Raw genomic sequence first — 20,333 nt, 5'->3', positions numbered from 1 at the left:
TCTGCCCCTCTGTCTGCTGTCTCCAGCACAGCAGCAATAGTCCTCCATCAGCTCTACCTCACCCCCAACCCCAGGCAGCAGAGGGCTTTGATCCTGCTGGCTCCTGAGCTGCTGTAGGTGTATGGATCTCAGCAGAAATGGCTTCAGGCGTGGCTGCTTCAGGTCCCCCATTCATGCTCAGATCCAGCTGTTGACCCAGTCAGGGAGCATCTCCACAGGAGCGATGGATACCTTAGGGGCCAGGTGGAAATGAAACACTTCACATAGTTCAGCCCTTTATTGCCTTTATGGGGTAGGCGAAGAGGGGGAAGAGTTAGGTGAAAGAGGAGAGCTTCCGCTGAGCTGGGGCAGAAAGGACAGGAGTAGGGAACCAAGGGCTGAGGACGCAGGGACCTCCATGGGCCACACCCCTCAGGCCATCCTCCCACACCACCCTCTCTGATCACACTGGGGGCTGGTCCTGGGTGAAGGGCCGGAAGGTGAAGAAGATGGGCTTGTTGGGCATCAGAATGAGGTTGAATGCTGTGCCCACGTCACTGAGATGTTGGATTTCAACTCTGAAATTCTCCAGAATCTGCAAAAGAGGGGTGGTGGGCTTAGGGGAGAGGTGGGGAGGGTCCGTCTCCTCGGGCCAGGCTCATTCACCTATAGGCAGTGCCTGTTGAATGTGATTTGAGAAACTCCAAGTGTCCACGCCAGCTCCCAGTTAACCCCTCACAGTGGCTGGAAGCACCACTACCGCTGCCTCCTTGATTCAGGCTTTCACTTTACCTTCCACAAAACCTTATCCCACCCCACCCCCATCTCATCACCACTGTGGGGGAACAGATGGCGGGGCACCAATGGGTTACAAGTGGACTAGCCTAAAATGGGAAGCAGCAGGGAATTGTGGGAGAGGGCTCTGGACAGAGATGGGAGTAGGAGGACTGGTCCTTTATTAAGACCAGGGCCAGACTCACATGGATGAGGAAGAGGGTCATCTCGAGCTCAGCGATCCGGCGGCCCACGCACTGCCTAACACCCCAGCCAAAGCCCAGGTTCCGGAAGTGGATGAGGTCCTTGTTTTTACCCAGCCATCGGGTAGGGTCAAATTTACCCGGATTGAGGAAGAAGGTGGGGTCCTGGCCCATGGCGTAGACAGACACCTGCACCAATGTCTGGAGACAAGGTGAACAGAGAGTTGAGGAGGCCTCACCTCCTCAGAGCCGGGAACACAACCCAGCTTCTCCACTTCTGCTCCCCAGCCTGCCTGCCCAGCTGTCCAGCACGGACGCTGCCCACTGTGTGACTTTGAACAAGACCCCACCCCTCCCTGAGCATCCCCTTCCAACTGGCAGGACGGAAGCTACTAGGCCAAGGAGGGTCCAAGGGATTGTCCTACCCTTCCCTCAGCACCCGAGAGTCCCCGAGACCCAAGCAGCCTGGGGGATGTCCCTCCTAGCCCTGGGCTCGAGCAGCAGTCCAGAGATAATCACCCACTGTGCTACCACTCTGCCCTTCATTCAAACTTTGCGGCTGCCAGGGGCCCACCCACCAGCTCCAGGAAGAGGCAGGACGAAGCCCGTATTGCCACCGTCCGGAGGCCTCTGCGTGCAGTTGCAGGCCTGCCCACGCCTCTGTCTGACTGACAGGAACTGCAGCCCTCTTGCTGTACCTACCTTGGCGGGAATCATGTAATCTCGAAGAATCAAATTGTTTGCCACATATCTCTGCAGGGTCACGGAGATAGGGTGGAGTCTGCCAGAGGAAGGCATTCAGAATCTAATGCCCACAGAGTCGGGGACAAAGCCCCCACCCAGCATGGCATATCAGCCCCCCCCCCTGCAGCACAGGTGGGCGTGGGGGTGGGGGTGGGGGAGGTGGATGGGATAGGATGGGGATATCTGGAGGGAGGACCTGGGCTCTATTTCTTCCTCCCCACTCCCACCTGTCTCCCTCAGACTTCTCACTTCCTGCAGCTAGTCTCCTCCACCAGCCCAGGTACCACACGGGCCCTGCCCAGGATTTGGGGGGTGGGTGGGGGTGGGCTTGCCTCAGTGTCTCCTTGATGCTAGCTTTCAGTAGTGGTACCAGCTGCAGCATCGTGCCCATGTCTTCCCCAGCCTGGCGCCGGGCAGCCAGGACCTCCTCCCGCAGCATCTCCTGCACCCTCAGGCTGCGTGCCATCTCGTACAAGTGCCACTGCAGGGTCATGGATGTCTGGCAGGGAGTGTGGGGGTACAGAAGACCAGGAGGGCCTGTCACTCCTGGGGCACCCAGACCAATGCTAAATTTTCATTTCCAAGAACCTCTCCCCACCCTGTCCCAGTGTCCAGAGACCATCATCCGCAAAAGCAAAGCCCAGCTCAAAAGGCAAATGTCCACGAAGTCTTCCTCCCGCCCAGGCAGGAATGTTTGGGGCAGCGCTTTTCTCTGTACTTGGCCCTCCTGTCGCCAGATCCCACCATGGCCCCAGCCAGTAGAGGGCGCCCACACAGCCAATGCCTTCCTCCAGAGGACTACAGGGCCTGCACAGGCCAAAGCCCAGGTCTAACAGCTGTCCCGACTGACTGCCGTTCCTTTTGAAATACCAGTTGACCAGGCAGGCCTCGCCCCAACAGAACTTGCCCAAACCTTCACATTTACCTATTGCAGCAAAGCGGAAGGAAAGCTCACAGATACTGAAACCAGGACAACCAGACCTGGCTCCTGTCCCTGTAACACTTAGCTTGTGGTATAGACTGCGATGAACCGGTCAATCCCAGTGTTAGCTGGAGGTTGTGACCGTTAGCGCTTCCCTGGGGTATAAGTGACCCCATCAAGCCCACAGTCCCAGGTCCCCCCAGGGCGGGACCCCCAGCTGGCACAGCCCCCTCTCCCAGGGCTAGGACGCAGGTTGAGCGTTATCTTACCCGGGATCATATTTCTGTCCAAGAGGTTTGGACACCCTCCTTCCTCCTCCCAGAAGGAGCAATCATGGAAAAAGTGCCACCCAGTCATTTCCTAGTTTGAAATCCTTGCCTGTCTCCCTGGACCCCCCAGATCAAGTCCAGCGGCTCTGGCCTGACCAATTCCTGCTTGCCGCTCAGAGCCCCTCCCCCAGCCTCTCTCCATGCACCTAATACGTTAGGTGCACTGAGCTACCAGCTCCTGAAGCCCGGAAATCTTTCTCATGCTGTTTCTTCTTCCTAGAACTCCCTTCCCAACCTAAGAAGCCAGTCTATACTACTTCTCCAAGCCCCACAGAGTGGCTACTCAGGAAATACTTGTGTGCAAAGGTAGTCAACGAAGTTTCTAGCTGTGTGACCTTAACTAAGTTATGTAACCACTATGTGCCCCAGTTTTCTCGTCTGAAAAAGGGGGATCATAGCAACATGCCTCAGAGTTTTGTTTGTGAATACTAAATGAGTTAATACATGTCCAAAGCTTAGGACTCTGCCTGCCGTATGAGTAATACAGGCTGAATAAATATTACCTAACAATAATAGCTGTTTTGGTGTGGGTGAGGGTTTTCTTTTGCTTTTGTTCTTTTTTTTTGAGATCTCGTCTTAAAATACTCTCAAAGGCTCCACCTGCCGCCTGTCACAGGGACTGAAAGTCCTCCATTACAGCACCCCAACACTAAGGTACCTAGGAAATAGTTGTCCGCCCCAGGTACTGACGCAGGCTTCTCCCTAGTCCTGAAATGCTCTTCCTCCTCTCGCCTCCTGGTCACAGCCTTCAAGACATGAGCTGAATTTGAGCTCTTCCATGGAGCACTTTCCCTGACCTCCCAGGCCATGGGGGTCGCGCCCCTCTTGCCAGCATTATCAGTACCCGCTACATGGGTTATAGGCCTGCCCATCCAGCCCATCACGTGGTGTGGTGTCGTCTGTGCACTACTGTCTCCTTGTCAGGGCTGGCCTGTGTCCCCACCCCCAAATTCATATGTGGAAGTCCTAACAATGTGACTTTATTTGGAGACAGCGTGTTTAAAGAGGTAAGAAGGTAAAATGAGGTGGCCCTAATCTAATAGGACTGGTGTCCTTATAAGAAGAGGAAACTAGGACGCACACATACTTGGAGGAAGGACCACGTGAAGACACAGGGAGAAGATGGCATCTACATGCCAAGGAGAGGGGCCTCAGAAGAAACCAACCCTGCTGACACCTTGATCTTGGACTTCTAGCTCCAGAACAGTGAGAAAATAAATGCCTGTTGTTTAAGCCTCCTCATGTGCGGTGCTTTGTTCTGGCAGCCTCAGCAAACTAATATACTCCACCTCCCCGAGCCATTGGAAACATTTGGAGTCTATTGTGTTCATCTTTATGGTCTCAGTGCCTGAATCATAACTAATCATCAATAAACACTAAATAATTAATGCTCCCTACCACATTAGCCGAGAAAGTTTAAGATATTGGAGAAGGGGATGGTACACAGGAAGACAGGTTTTGATGTTCAAGGAAAGAATTCTCTGTGGTATCGTGCTGCCTGTGGAGAGGCAGAAAAGACCGTGCAAGGCAGAGCCCAGGGCGATTCCACCGGCTCCCAGCTTTTCTGAGGTTTTGCCTGCCCTCCTGAATCCAGTGAGCTGTGTCCCCCACCTGTGACTGGAGAACTTGTCCTCTACAGACTGCATGGGCTTGCCACCTATGCCTCATCACTCCCTTCTTGTAGGCAAAGAAAAAATGATGGGTCAACCGCAAGCATGCTCCACGGGCGACTGACTTGACCCTACCTGCCTAGGAGATGAGTATTTAGGAAATGGGGTCAAGAAAGGGAGCTCTACCCCACATGGGCAGGGCTTCCAATGAGCCTGGCTGGTGCGGCAGGGGCCCGGGCCACGGGAAGGGACGGGGTGCCACCTCACCCTGAGGCCACCTCACCGTGTCCACGCCCCCTGCCAACATCTCTGTAACATTGGCCTTGACGTCCTCGAAGAGCAGCTTGTTATTTCCCAGGAGGCGGTAGAGGATGCCCGGGTATGTGTCGAAGTCTCTTTTCTGCCTCAGGTCCAAGTAGAAGTTCTGGGTATATTTTTCAGCTGTGGGGCAGGCAGGAGGAAAGAAAAAAATTAGTGAAGGACCGGAGACTTGGTAAGAGGTAGTACCAAGAGCTTGGGGATTCTGAAGCCCTACACTTTCTAGGCTGCCATTTTACTGAGCATGTATTACCTGCTAAGCCTTTCCTATCTGTTTCTTCATTTAATTCTTGACCACGACTCTGTGGGGTGAGCGATAGCATCTCCATTTTACAGGTAAGGAAACAAAAGCCCACAGAGGGTAGTGACCTGCCTAAGGCCAGGGGGCGTCAGGGGCAGAGGCAGGATCTGACCCCGGGGCTGGCATCACTGCCACACTGCAGTCAGTCTTCTCTCCCTCACTTGCTTAATGTCTCTCACCCAAATCCCAACCTGTCACCAGAGCCGGATCTGAAACACTAGTCCTTAACCCATGATGGGGTCATGGGCTCCTTGGAAGAAAATGGTGACATCTTCAATCTTCTTCTCCATAAAAATCTAATCATCCCCAACAGCTGGCCTCAAGCCACCATTTCCAGGGCTTCCAGGGCCTTCCTGATGCCCATCCTTGCCCACCATAGGGTGGGTTTCTTATAAGACAACTCACTGCCCATTGACATAATGTGGAGACAAAGGCAGGCCGAGGCCTGGGGCTTCCAGCTCTCTGTCTCTCCCCCTTCGCCCCCCGCCTGGGTTTCCCACCCCCTGAGGTAGACAGGGCTTTCCCGGCCCCCAGACTGGGCTGCCCAAGGAACAGCCAGAGGAATCCTCACCTTTATTGAAAATCACATCCCATGCAGCCGCATGTTCCCGCCATATCTTGGTCCTGAACAGACGGAACAGGTCTGGGGGCAGCATGAGCATGGGGACGCTCGTATGGAACATCTGGTAGACAGCGTCGATGAACCGCTGGGCCTCAGGGTCCACTACCTCCTCCAGCATCCCTAAGCGCTCCCCAAATATGACGTTCGTGATGGCTGCAGGGATAAGCAGTGTGAGGAGCCCTTTCCAAGCCTGCCGTCTGCAGCCGCAGGTCCCAGGAGCCCCAGCACCGCCCTTGCCAGGACGTGGGAGCTCCAGCACCCGGCCTCAGCCTCCTTCAGGGAAGAAACTGCGGCCTGAGGCCCATGGGGCTGCAACTACAGGGCAGAGAAAAAGTGCCTTTCTGATAACCACTCAGGTCCTTCAGAGGGGCAAGTGGAAGGCCCTGGAAAGGCATCACTTAGGTGGGAAGCAGTCTATAGCAGAGCTGGAAGAGGCCCAGGCTGGGATGAAATTTCCCCACCCACCCTTCCAACAACACCCCAAGCAGCCTCTGGGAAGAGAGATTTCTCATCTATAATTGAGCGAATTGGCCAAATACTCCCTGAAACAGGCCAGATGGGAGAATGGGAGACATAAAGCCCCGTCAATTGGCCATAAGGGACCCACTCTGGCGGACCTAAGAAGTTATAACAACCCCAAGTTATTTCTGCCTCTGGGCTCAGGAATTTGAACGTTGATTTCATACTGAGCTCTGAGCATCCCAAACCTCCTGCAGATGTCATGTGATCCCCACGCAGACATAGGTCCTTTGCATGTGCTGTTCCCTCTGCCTGGACCGCCCAACCTCCATATCCCATCGAATGACTCCTTTGCACCCTTGAACACCGAATTCAGATCAATGACCCAATCCTCCCTTCCCCTCCCAGACCTCCAAGGTCTATGTCCCAGGAGCAATTTGCAGAATGGAGGGCTGAGCCACGGTCTGGCTTTGGAAGGTAGTGGCAACGGGGACCTACACTGTGGAGACCCTTGCCCCCATAGCGTGAATGCCAGATAAGAGTGTGCAGCTCCCCTGCTTAGCTGTGACAGAGGGTGTGTTCAGCAGCGCATCCCAAAGCCAATCCCAACACATCCTCAGAGTCCATGCCGGGTCTCAAAGTGGACACTGTGTTTTCCCACCCCAAAGACTGCTGCCAGGGAGGTGCAAGCCCCTTACACTCGAAGGCAAAGCGAAACAGGTCATCACTGATGTCCCCTGAGAACTTTCCAGAGCCCTGCTGCTGGATGCGCCTGCGCAGGAGGCTGACAAAGTCCTGGGACACCACGTTCAGCAGGGGAATGAAGTTCTTCATGGCTTCTGGAGCCATCACCTCCTGGTTCAGGGCCAGTCGGTCTTTCTTCCAGGCTTCCGACTTCCTGAGGAAACACAGGCCCTTGGGCCCTCACGGTCACAAACCCCAGGCTTCACAAACACAGAGGGGGCTGATGGGCTTCTCCCAGAGGCTGAGCCACAGCTCAGAGTCCAGCACCCACATCCAGCACCTGCCCTCACCTCCTCCCAACACCCTCTGCCTCGCACCAGCGCCCTGCTTCTGCGGGGCCTGAGGGAGGAGACAGGAAGAAAGCGGGTGAAGGAGAACAAAACCTGGCCACCATCACCCCCCACCGCTGCGAGCCCAGAACTCAGTCTTAGAGACTTTAAGACTCTTTCAAGCCCTCTAGTCTTCACCTCAGCTGCAGGCATGCCGTCCCTGCCACTTCTCCTTCCTCCTGCAGGACACAAACCTTCTGCCATTCAAGGGCCCCAGTATGTCACTTCCTCTGACACAATTGACCAATCTCTCCATTGCACCCCTAGAATGTCCCATTATTCACAGTGGTGAGGAATCTCAGGTGCCCAGGATTGGAGTCATGATAAACTTCAGCGTATGGCCCACTCTGGAAACATCTGACAGCTAGATCCCTGCAAAACCCTCTGTGCTTTGGGGGCTTTGTTTGCTTATAAGAATGACATTATAAACTCACCGCCCAACAGGAAACCCAGGACCTTGACAGTCACTTACGTGTGCCCAAGTGGGCCTCCCCAGCTAGGGTTGCCAGGCGGGAATTTCCTGCCCATTCTCAGGAATTTTTTTTGCTTTCCTATACCCGAATCCTGAAAAAAGTTGTTCGAGAAATCAGGAAAATCGGCTCCTTGAACCCAGGTGGCTGGTAGTATCGGCCATCACTTTGTGGAAACAATTCATTGTGGAGAACAGAAAACAGTTTATATCTCGGGATTCGGGAACAAGAAAGTGAAAAACATTCCTGAGAACGGGCAGGAATTCCTGCCTGGAATCCCTATCCCCGGCTGAAAGGACCACCAGCCTGACTCTCTTGCTTGCTTTTGTGTACAGTTTCATCTGATTGACATATTATTTCTAAAATGCACTTTCTTAAAATGTGTGCTTATTTTCAACTTCATACAAAAAAGCTGTCATGACTTGGGGGGTTTGCTTTTTTCACTCAATTTTATCTACGTATCATCTGTATTGTTGGGGGTCACTGCATTTGTTCATTCTGAGTGACATATGCCACCACTCACGCATTCACGCCCCTGTTGGGCATTTAGGTGTTTTCCTGGGGTTTGCGCTTATGAATGGCACTGCTGCCAACATTCTAGTAACTTCCTCCTCAGGGGAATGTTCTCTGGAGTATATCCCTGAGAGCAGAACTGCTGTATCATAGGTATGTGAGTATCCAATTGCAGGAGGTCACATCCCACCATTTTACGAAGTGGTGGCCCCAGTTTTCACTCCCACTAACAACCTATGAGAGTTCTAGTTGCTCCACATCCTAACCAACATTTGATATGGTCACATTTTAAATTTGTGATGAGTAATTTGGTGGAAAACAATATCCACTACACTTAAATATACCGATTTGTCATGTGTTTCACTGCCCCTTCAGACTATGAGGGACTCAGAGTAGCGAGGCCCTACCCTACTTGTCACTGAACCCCCAGAGCCTGGCAGAAGGCCTGGCACATAGTAGGTGCTCAATAAGACGGGACTTAATGAATGAACCAATGAAAACTTTTCAAGGTCTTTAATTACTCATTGAGCTTTCAGCCTGATCATTTCCCTGATGGTTGCCATAATAGTTAACCATCACCATTCTCTCTTTTATAGAGGCAGGAAGATGACAGGGATTTGCCTAGAGCCCCAGCCAGAAAGGGCAGAGCAAGCATGCCCCAGCCGCTCACCCAGCCTCTGCCCTTGCCACAGCTGCCCATCATCTCCCTCCAGCCCCTGGGAAATGACCGAGGACTCACTTGAACAGGACCCCAATCGGTTTCTGGTAATGCTGGTGATAGGCGACCCAGGGTGGGATGCAATATCGTTCTGGTGTGGAACCCTCGAACTTAAAGAGAAGGGCCACATCTTCAGGGTCAATGATAAAAACTGATTCCATGTTGCCAAGCTTCTCCCTGGAGGGGAGGAGGAAAAGGGTTATGACATAAGGATTCAAGGAGAGCAGTACAGATCTTGTGCTATCAGGACAGGGGTCTCCGCTTCTTTGTAAATCACCTCAGGGCTGAGAATGCAGAGCCGACTGCCCTGGAAGTGGATCGTTTCCATAACCTTCTCGCTGGTTCTCACCCCTCTGAGTCTCAGTTTCCTCTTTTATAAAATGGAGAAAAATACAGTGCCTGTCTCACAGGGTTGCCAGAGGATAGGATGATATGGCGTCTATGTCTATGGCTCCTGTTAAGCATTCTATACATGACAGCTATATGCCCCTCATATTATCGTTGGCTGCCGCTGTCCCCCAGCACGTCCCCCAGGACCTGGCCTGCTCCCAGCCCGGCCTCGCTGGCCATCAAGGCCTCCATCCCATGCTCGTCCTATACACATTCTTCCTGTGCGTTCACACCCTCAGCACTCTCTCACCCACCGTATGGCTCAGAAACATGGCTCCTTCATGTTGTTGTTGGAGTGACCCTGGACTGCTTGCTCGGCAGGTCATACACCGGGCCAGTCAATCCCGTCCAGGCTCTAGAATTCAAATTCTGGGCACGGCCAACCTGCCTCCAAGAGTCATAGGCCTAACAAAGCACTTTGTCTCTATTAGAACAACATTGCCCCAGGTACAGATTGTCAATGTAAGAAACATCCAAACCTATAGAGAATTTTTTTCCCCTTCTTCCAACCCCCCTCCCCCCCCCGGTTCAAGCCGTTGTTCTCAGCCTAGTTGTGTAGGACACAGCTCCCCTAGCCCATGCTGGTATTATGAGCCTTGCGCTCCCCCTGCTGAGGTAGTCGGTCGGTTAGCAGCTCACGGCACCTCTCGCCGGCTGCCGGCCACTCACACTGGCTGCCGATCACTCACACTGGCCACTCACCACTCATGACAGCACAGGGTAGCCCATGGCAGCACACAGCATCCCGCACACGGTAGCCCACAGCAGCACACAGCAGCTCATGGCAGCTCATGCCAACTTCCAGCTGCTCACGGCAGACCAGCTCTAGGGAGAGCTGTTGTTCACAATCTTAGCTGTAGAAGGCGCAGCTCACCGGCCCATATGGGAATCGAACCGGCGACCTAGGCATAAGGAGCACGGTACTCCATCTGAGCCACCAGGCTGGCCCAAAGTTTTTTTCAATCTTTTTTTTCTTTCCTTTTTTGTTTTGTGGAAAATTTTTATAAGAGTTTATTTTAGCTAAAACTGAGGACAATCACCAGGAATCAAGATCTAAAATGATTCCAGAGGATGACAGTTTTGCAGTTTCTTTTATGCATCTGAAATTAAGGAGGGAATGAAAGAAAGATTACATGGTGAGGGTTGTATTAAAGATTGTTAAGATTGTGCTCCCTTGAGGGTGGTCACACATTAGAAGGTGGGCTCTGAAAGAGGCATTTCAAGGTATGCTGCCCTACACGCACAGAAACACTGGGCAGGGTTTGCCCAAAAACCTTTCACTCAGGGCAGCCGGTCAGCTCAGTTGGTTAGAGCGTGGTGCTAATAACACCAAGCTTGACGGTTTGATCCCCGCATGGGCCACTGTGAGCTGCGCCCTCCTTTAAAAAACAAAACAAAACGAAAACCTTTCATTCGAGAAGTTATATGCCTGCAGCAGGGCTATCCGCCATGACCTGCCCAGTTAGGAATTTATAATCAGATCACCCTGCGAGGTTACTTTCCATAGACTCTTTTTCAGTCCAAAGATAAACCTCACAAAACACTTTGCAAACAGCCTCTTTTAAAATACAAATGTTGGATAGCCATGGGGATGTAAAGTACAGCATAGGGAATATAGTCAATAATGTGGTAATAACTATGATACTAGACTAGTCAGGGGGATCACTTCTTGCATTATATAATGTCTAACCATATGCTGTACACCTAAAGTTAATATAAAATCATATTGAATGTTAACTGTAATTGAAAAATTAAAAAGGGGGGGAAGGTGAAGGGCAATAGTGGTCCAAATTTCCAGGTATAAAACAAATAAGTCATGGGGATGTAAAGTACAGCATAGAATATAGTCAATAATACTGTGATAGCTGGTACGGTGTCAGATGGTGGCTGGGCTTGTCTTGGTGATCACTTCTTTAGGTGTGTAAATGTTGAATAACTATGGTGCACATCTGACACTAATATAATATTGTATGTTTGCTATATTTTTAATAAAAATCTTAAAAAATAATAATAATAAAATACAATAATTGGGAAACCACAGAAATCCCACTTCTCACTTATGTATGTATGTCTTTTGCATAAGAAAGTTAATTCAATATACACTTTAAGGCAAAATATTAGAAATACATACAAGTACGAGCTGAGTTCTCTCTCCCTCCCTCCTTCCCTCCCTCTTCCTCCTCCTTCCCCCTTCCCCTTTCCTCCCTCCCCTGCTTCCCTCTCTGAGGAAAGAACTGGGAGGAGGGCGGGGAGACGGGGGAGACGGGGGAGAAAGAGAGCACCGCTTTAACCGCTGATCTATGAACCCTGAGCCTGCCTTCCCAAGTCTCAGAAAATCCCCTCAGTGTTTTTCCAGCTACCACATGTCCTCACAGCACTAGCTCCATACCCCCACCCTGGTTCAGCAAAGTCCTTGAACTGCTGTTATTATCAATTCCACTTCTGGGAATCGAGCCCAGACAATGGCCTGATGTGGGGCAATGATGCCTGATGGATGAGGAGGTTTATTTATCATGTCATCATGTCTAGTAGCAGAAAAACCCAGAGTGGGCTAAGTGCCCACTTTAAAAACTGGCTAATATGGCTTATTCATACGATGCCTATGATGCTGCCTTTTAAAATCATATTAAAGAGGAAAAGAGTCCTCGATATATTCTATGGGACAACACCAAACAGCATATATAATATTTCCTAATGGTACATAAAAATTATCAAAATTGAGATTCTGATTTCAATTATTTGTGTTTGTCAATATTTTCCAAATTCTTCAATAAATATGAACAGGAACAGCCTTTGTATTAAGAAAAACCTATGAAAGTTATAGTCTAAATTCCTCATGTTTATTCAGAAGTTTATCATTTCCAGGCTGTACGTTAAAATATAATGGCGCCTTGCTGAACTGGAAGTCAGACAATTGGAGTTCCAGTCCTGGCTTTGCCCCGATGAGCTGTGAGACCTTTGGCAAGACTGTTGTCCTCCCTGGGCCTCAGTTTTCTCATCTGTAAAATGGGGATTATAACACCAACTTCAAGGGCATGCTGCAAGGCTCAGGTGAAAGTGATTCAGAAACCAGAAAGGGGTTTGATAAAATAAAGAGCTCCTGCTGGAGGATAGGAAGTAGGGAACAGCGGGAGATCACCGTGAAGTGAGGATGGGGAGAGACACTGGCAGGCCTACGGGACAGAAGAGAGAAGAGAGTCTCAGGAGCTACCTTCTTCTAAGCCTGACACAGACTGGGGCCTCCCTGCCTCCAAACCAGCTGGGGAAAGGGCCCTTTAGACTTCCAAAGGAGTGGTGGGAGAGGGAGGACATGACCCTATTAAATGAGCAACTGGACCCCTGACCCTTACACAACCAAACCTGCCCTCCTGCCCGCCCCCAACCCAGCCAGCCAGCCCCAACATGTCCTATGATGCCCTTTCCCCATCTTACCATTTTACTCAAAGGAAAATGCACTGTCCATCCTGATGTGCAACTACCACCTCCACCACCTCCCATCACCCTCCGCTGACCTCTCAGAAAAGAACCCAGGTGTGGCCTGAAGGCGACCTTCCTTGGAAACTGCTAAACCAGAACACACAAAGCCTGCCACCAGGGGCAGCCCTCAGATACTTGTACCCGTGCCCCGCCACCAACACCCCCACCCCAGGAGTGGCAGAGCTCAGAGGCCTAAAGACCAAAGTCCCTTTCTCCTGGCAGGAACGCAAGGCAGATGCTTGGAGAAGAGGGGCTCCAGCCAGGCCAAGTGGAAGGGACAAACTCAGCTGCTCCAGAGCCGCACAAGGCTGAGGGACGAGGCCAGCATCCCAGCAGGACAAGGATCTAGCTGGGTGACCAGGGCAAGAATCCTAACCTCTCTGAGCTTCAGTCCCTTTTGACAATGGGGATGATAAAATTTACCTCCCGAGGGGTCCTAAGGGTAATGGATATAGGGAGACAGTTAACAGGGCTTGTTCTTTACCATCCCCCCGTTGCTCCCCCCCCCCCCCATAAAGTTTCAAAGGGTGTAGGACCTGGGAAGGGTTGAGGCCTTGGAGCTGGGGACTGAACCCGCTGTCTGGGAAGCCTCATCCTTCTCCTGCCACCATCCCCAGGCATGGAAGAAATAAAGTCAAAAGGCAGACAAGAGCCTGCGATGGGCAAGCAGACCATTTGGGGAGGGGAGAGCACAGCAAGGCTGCCTAGGCCCCTCAACCTCCCTATCCTACCAACCCCCACCCTCCGCCAGGCTTACCTGTAAATAGGGCCATATTTCTGGAAGTTCTGGACTTGGTGATAGTGGAAATTCTGTGAGCCCTTCTCCCTCCAGAAATGGTACAGATTTAGCCAGCCATTGTCACCAGGGGAGGGGATCTCACTGATAGGGCGAGGCACACGAGTGGAGATGCGGGCTCCCTTTCCAGTGGGCACCCTGGAATGCCCCGGGCTGTCCTGTGGGGCACTCAAGAGGGGTTGGCAGCCTTTGACCAGGACTGAGCGCAGAGGAAGTGGCCTGGCCAGCATGTTGTCCCCACAACTCCCACTGCAGCGGGACCTGCTGGGACTCTGGCCCTGGTCCCCTGGGGCCCAGCTTATAACCTCCAGCTCAAGGTTAAGGGAGAAGCTGACAACGCAGTCATCTGCCCTCCTCTTCCTGTTGGCTCCTGCTTGCACGCAGCCCCTCCCAGAAGGGGGTACCAAGGCTCAGTCTGCAACACAAGGCTCGCAGAAACACAAGGAGATCCCTCTGTCTCTGTCCTCAGGGCCAGCCCCAACAGGCCCTTGAAATGGTACAGAAATCATACAGGTTTGTGCCTTTCCTCGGCTGGGGGCCCCTGCTGACGTCTACCAGGGTGTTCCAACAGCCTGGAGTTGGGGGTAATAATGGGGGAGCCTGAGAGAAGGTTAGAGACAACTCAGCTTTGGGGCAGCAAACATCTTCATTGCAACTCCATTATATACGTATATATATCATATATATACAGATATATGCTTTCCCAGCATCCCTGGTGAGGAAGCAGGCACCATATTATATATATTTGTAATATAGGATATAATATATTATATATAAATGATTTCTGCTTGTCAAAAAAATACCATTTTCTGAAAATGTTGTAATTGGCAGGTATTGCTATTACTATTTTTAAAGATACTACTAATTATAAAAATAAACTAATTTTACTCATTGTAGAGCGCTGAGGAAAAGGACAAATAAGAAAAATTATAATCTCCTGAATCTTTAATGCCGAGTGAAAGAAGCCAGATACAAAATTGTGGCAGAAAAGGGGTTCTACAGACAGTCACCTGGAGGGTGATCTGATTGTACTTCCTAGCTGGGCAGGTCGTGCAGGTAGTCACGGCCCAGGCATATAACTTCTTTAGTAAAAGGTTTATCTTTGCCTTAAGCAAGCCCTGTGCATTGTTTCTGTGCATCTCATAGGTTAACATACCTTTGAAATGCCTCTTCAGAAGAGAGCACGTAATGTTGTTAATTATCCTGTAATCCAATCCCACCTTCCTTTCTCCCACCTCCATGTAATCCTGGGTTTCCCTGAAAATAGGACCAAGCCGGACCATCAGCTCTAATGCGTCTTTTGGAGCAAAAATTAATATAAGATCCAGTGTTATTTTACTATAATATAAGACCAGGTATAATATAATATAATATAATATAATATAATATAATATAATATAATATAATATAATATAATGTAATATATATATTACCGGGTATAATATAATATAATACCCGGTCTTTATAATATAATAATATAATATAATACAATACCGAGTCTTATATTAATTTTTGCTCCAAAAGATGCATTGAGCTGATTGTCCGGCTAGGTTTTATTTTCGGGAAAACACGGTCTTCCTTATTTCCTTCCTTAATTCCAAATGCATAAAAGAAGCTGCAAGATGCCACTCTAAGAAGCGTTTTTCTCAGTCTGTTGAGATCTTGCTTCTAGGTGTATTCTCTGGCTCAAATAAGTTATCCCAGTAACAATTCAAAAAAAAATTTTTTTAATCATCTTTTTCTAAAAGAGAATTTTCAAATGCTCTTTCCCAGTATCCCTGGTGAGGAAGCAGGCACCATGTGATGATGTGACGGAGAGACCTCCAGCCTGGGCCTGCTGCAGGATGGGAGCCCTGTGGGGCTCAGTGAGTGGCCCCCGAGGCAGCCCTGGGTTGTGATGTGGGTGATGTTCCTGACACCTTGGCAGGCATCCAAGCCTGATCATCCACCCGCCTGCAGATTTTGTGGGACTGATAAATCCCTTCCTTGCAAAATAGCTGGAGTGACTTCTGTTCTTGACAACTGAAAACTCTAAATAATATTACAGTCATGTGAATCTAAAACTAAAAGGCCTTTCAAAGTGAGAGGCAACCAGGACTTACTGGGGTCAATAAGAATAGCTGTTCTGAACCCACTGATTTAGGCAGAAGCCCACATAGGGTTGCGATTAGGAAACAAAGGCAGTGGGTATTTTTGAGAAAGGGAAGGGGAACAATGACATCAATAGAAGGAAGGCATTTCTATTGGTGCAGGTAATAAAACATAGTGATATTAAGTCTGAACAGTATTGTTCCTTTTCAGTCCAGTTGTCATCAGTCTGGTAGTCAACTGCTTTCTTATCTTTGCAAATAGTTCTTTGGGACACAGTGTCGACTTAGGTCCAGACCAAAGGTTGTTTTGCCCTGTTTTTAACATTCCAAGGTTCGAGGTGTAAGATGTGCAAGGCAGTGCCTCTGGGTTGGTAGCAACGGCTCCATTTTAAAGTGGCTCTGTTTCTAATATTGTTTACAGCAAACAACTAATTATATGGATAAAAGTCCACCATACTCCTACACTTCAAACATTGTTTGCATCTAAATTAATACAGCTAAGTCATTTTGTTTCATTCTATTTTTAATTTATGCCTCATAAGCTTTAACTCATTAAGGGGACATTCTAAGAATCAGAGAGAAAACCTCATGATAGGAGGTATTTGATGAAAAGGGCGGCAGAAAGGTTTGTTATGGGGACAGCCATTGTAATACCTGTGGTTCCACCACCCTGCTAAACAACATTTTGATATATTTCCTTCCAGTCCTTTTCTAATTAATTATTTTGTTTTCTTCTTCTGAGTGGTTGAATTTTTTTTTTTACTACAATGAATAGTTTTATCCAAATAATTTATGTAGATACTTTAAAAATCTGAAACGTGTCAGTCCAGTTTCAACCAGAGAAGTAGAACTAGTAGGAGATATGTATTAATAGTTTTGTTGCAAGGAATTAGTTTACACAATTGTGAGACTGGCTTTGCAAGTCTGAAATCCATAGGTCAGGGGCTCAGGAAGGGTAAGCTGGAACTTTCCAGCACAAACTGAAGCTGCAGTCCACAGGCGGAATTTCTTCTCCTTCAGGGAAATCTCAGTTCTGCTCTTAAGGCCTTTCAGCTGATTGGAATCAGACCCACCCAGGTTGTCTGAGATGTCTCCTTTACTTAAGGTCAGCTGATTACGGCCTTGAATCATATCTACAAACTGCCTGCACAGCAACACCTAGATTAGTGTTTGATGGAATAACTGGGGATGATAGCCTAGCCAAACTGACATGCAAAACCGACCATCACAGCACTACCAAACTTATAAGGAAAAACAGCAGTCTGTCTGCTCCAAACCTCCACACTCTTGATGCCCCTTGCCAGAGGGGAATGGAAATCTCTCTTCAACACAATCAAGCATATCAGGTTCATTGGAACTCTGTTTCTGGAACCTTCCATCCATTCAAGTTCCCCATTCCATGCTGCTAATTTCTGAGCTTATGAACAGCTGTCATCCGGGGACCTCCCTTCACTGTCACCTTGGAAATTTCCCTTTTCTCGATCCGGTTTCCTGGATCCCATGTCTCCTATTTTCAGTATTTTCCTTAGAAAGAGTACGTGACAGGTAAAATGTTGAGACCTTACTTATCTGGCAATATCTTTATTCTGCCCTCATGCTTGATTGAGAGGTTATAGAATTCTAGATTGGAAATAATTTTCCATTTTTTAAAATAATGTTTGAAAGCATAGTTCCATTGTCTTCCATTTCCTGGAACTGCTGTTGAGAAGTCCAAAGCCGTTCTGATTCCCGAACCCCTGCGTTGTCCCCTCTCGTCACTCAGGACCTCCTACTGATTTTGTCTGCTTCAGATTTCACAATGCATCTTGCCACATCTGTCCTTGGGCTGGGTACTTGGTAAACTCTTTCAGTCTAGAGACTCATGTCCTCAGAATCCTGGACATTTACTTGTACAATTTATTTAATAATTTCTCCTGTCCATTTATCTTTTCTCTGTTTCTGAAACTCCTATTATTCATTTGTGAATTTCCTGGCTTTCTCTTTTATTTACTTTTTCTTCTCTTTCCCATGTTACGTTTGTCTTCTCATTCCACCTAATGAGAGATTCCCTACTTCAGCTTGTAATCCCTCTGTTGTAATTTTTATTTCCACTATCTGTTTTTCAATTTCCTAGGAACTTTCCCTATAGCTGCATGTAGACATAATATGGACATGGTAGCTTCTCTGAAGATACAAGTCATAGAGTTGTTTTCTAGTTGTTGTTGGTTTATTTTATTTATTTGTTTATTATTATTATTATTATTATTATTATTATTACTATTATTGCTTTCTTTTGCTCTCTGTATTGTCCCTGTTTCCTCTGAGTTCCTTTTTCTTTTGTTTTCGTCCCTGCCTTTCATGTTAGAAGTTTCCTCAAATGTCTACTAATTTGGGGCAGTCCATTAGGAGTCGTTCCTGGACTCCAAATTTAAGTCAGGACCCAAACATCTGGCCAGTTTGGAGCATGTAAGTGGAGCTTGTCCAGCTGTGGATCTGGGCCAGGGCCATCAGGGAGGAGTCTGACAGGTCCCGAGTGTCAGTGGCTATATGACTTCCAGTTAGACCGATCGTCTTCCCTAAGGAAGCATCTTCTACATTTTCAGTACAGGACCGCTCACTGCCTCACTGTGGCTTACGTTCCTGGGTCCAGAGCCTTCTTGGTGCCATGAATCCAGAGAGGAAAACTCACCACATTGATCCAGAAGCCCTCTGCGGGTTCTGTGCACACAGCTATGGTCATTGCGTTCACACAGTTTTGTGTGCTGCTGTGTTTTCACCCAAATTGTTGTAAGCATTTCCCATTTATTATTAAAAGCTCCTGAACTATCTCTTGGAAAACCTGTATCACATTCTGTGAGTGAGGTTATCTGTGCCTTAGTATTTTAAGTTCAAAACTCTGAGGTTCAGAGGTCAGCTTGGGTGGGTAGGTAGGGCTAGACCATGTAGGGTAGCAACCCTGGGGGGCAGGTGCATGTGTTTATTCCCACACCTGCGGCCTTGCACACCTGTGTTCCAGGCACTGGGCCAGGTGAAGGCAGAGAGAAGAGGTCCAAGACACATAGGCCTTGCCCTCAGGAAGGGCACCATGTGGGGGCAGGTGGTGAAAAGCCATGAGTCAGCGAGGCTAGAAGGATTCCAGCCTCCATGGAGAGGGAGGAAGTGGGTTTCTGGGCTGAGGCTTGCTGCTCCCCATGGTGGGAGTGGGAGAAGATGAGAATCCCCCCCAGAGGACAAAGGAAAAGCAGTTGGAGAAGGCAGGAGAGAACCAGGAGAGAGCCCAGAGGCCCGAGTTTCAGGGGAGAGGGCATGAGTTTGTCAAACCTAACTGAGGCATGTGGACATTTTTCATTCCTGTGCGTTTGTGTCCTGAATACCAAGCTGCTATTTGAAGGGCTAGATCAGGGCAGGCTTTGCCTCAGTTAAAAATTACTATGCACAGCCTGCTGGTTTCCCCTCGCCAAGGCAACAGGTGAAGGATCAACTCCATAGAACAAGTGAGAAGGGAATGGGAGGCAGTGAAATGGAGGCGTTTAGTCATAACTTGTATTCAAACCAACCAGTTATGGCTATGGCTCTGCCTCTTACCAGGTGGTAACCTTGAAAAATGTTCCCATTCTTCCCTGAAAGTGAATGTCCACCTCCGTCAAATGAGTTACCGACAGGGCTACCGGGAGTCAGAGAACACTGTCCTCCAAACCACCCCCCCCACCCCCACCCCCACACGCATGCACACACGCACGCGCACGCACACACACGCACACACAGGCCTTGTACTTGAAGTCATGGTGTGGACCTTCCCTTGGAGGGGCGCATGATGGGGGAAGGAACCTGGAGTGCCTGGACGGGGCAGACAGGTTGAGTCAGATGCCTTTTCCTTTCATTCTTATGGGAAAAATAAGGGAAGCTACGCAGGTAGAGGGCAGCAGAGGGGAAAGGGAGAGGCCAGGTAGGAAGAAAGCCTGAGCCCAGGTGCAAGAGAACACAACGGGTGGGGGCAAAGCCAGTGGGGACAGAAAGACAATCAGCTCCAGAGAAAGTCACTTCTGGGTGACACCATGTCAGGTAGTGATGAGCAGGGCTCGGGATGAGGGGGGGGACAAACAGACTGCAAGACAGAAAGTGAACCCCTAGGGCCCTGCCCTCCCCTCACTGCACCCCTCCAAGAGTGAATAATTCAGCCCCCAGGGAGCAGGACATGGCCTTGTCCAGCTGCCGGAAGCTCACCCCACAGGCCACCCTTACCCGTGTATCACCCTGGACTCCTGGCCCAAGGCTCCAGAATCATCCACAGCCTCTTGACAGCAAAGCAGACCAGCGTTTGGTGGAAAGAGGGATGTGTGCTCCCAGGCTGAGGTGTGCTTGTGGGAGGCCCAGTTTGGGGAGCCTGGGCCCACCTCCCGAGCACCTGGATTTGGGAACATAAGGAGATCCTGCTTCTCCACTGCTACACCTGGAGGAAGGGGCACAGTAAGGGAGGAAGAGCATACTGTGACACACCCTACAAATTGTAAAGTGATGACTGGACTAAGTGTCACAGGCTGGGAGAACTGGAAAGGCCCTTAGATA

General features: G+C 49.5%; 1 protein-coding gene across 1 annotated transcript; it reads right to left on the bottom strand.

Annotated features, from left to right (window-relative positions):
* Positions 1-262: 262 nt before the first annotated feature.
* Positions 263-13,983, bottom strand: CYP11A1 (cytochrome P450 family 11 subfamily A member 1). The gene is made up of 9 exons (XM_019735917.3): positions 13,660-13,983; positions 9,057-9,212; positions 6,960-7,159; positions 5,752-5,955; positions 4,845-5,002; positions 2,033-2,199; positions 1,659-1,737; positions 960-1,157; positions 263-574 (listed from the first exon to the last, which is right to left on the bottom strand). Exons 1-9 carry the CDS (start codon positions 13,926-13,928, stop codon positions 443-445), a joined length of 1,563 nt encoding a protein of 520 aa, XP_019591476.2. The 5' UTR covers positions 13,929-13,983; the 3' UTR covers positions 263-442.
* Between the last annotated feature and the right edge of the window lie 6,350 nt (positions 13,984-20,333).

This window comes from Rhinolophus sinicus, chromosome 3 (genome assembly GCF_057876585.1).
Source record: "Rhinolophus sinicus isolate RSI-liver-muscle chromosome 3, RSI-T2T, whole genome shotgun sequence".
In the NCBI taxonomy this organism is placed as follows: domain Eukaryota; kingdom Metazoa; phylum Chordata; class Mammalia; order Chiroptera; family Rhinolophidae; genus Rhinolophus; species Rhinolophus sinicus.
The sequence above is the reverse complement of the archived record's forward strand: the minus strand, read 5'-3'. Positions and strand labels throughout refer to the sequence as shown.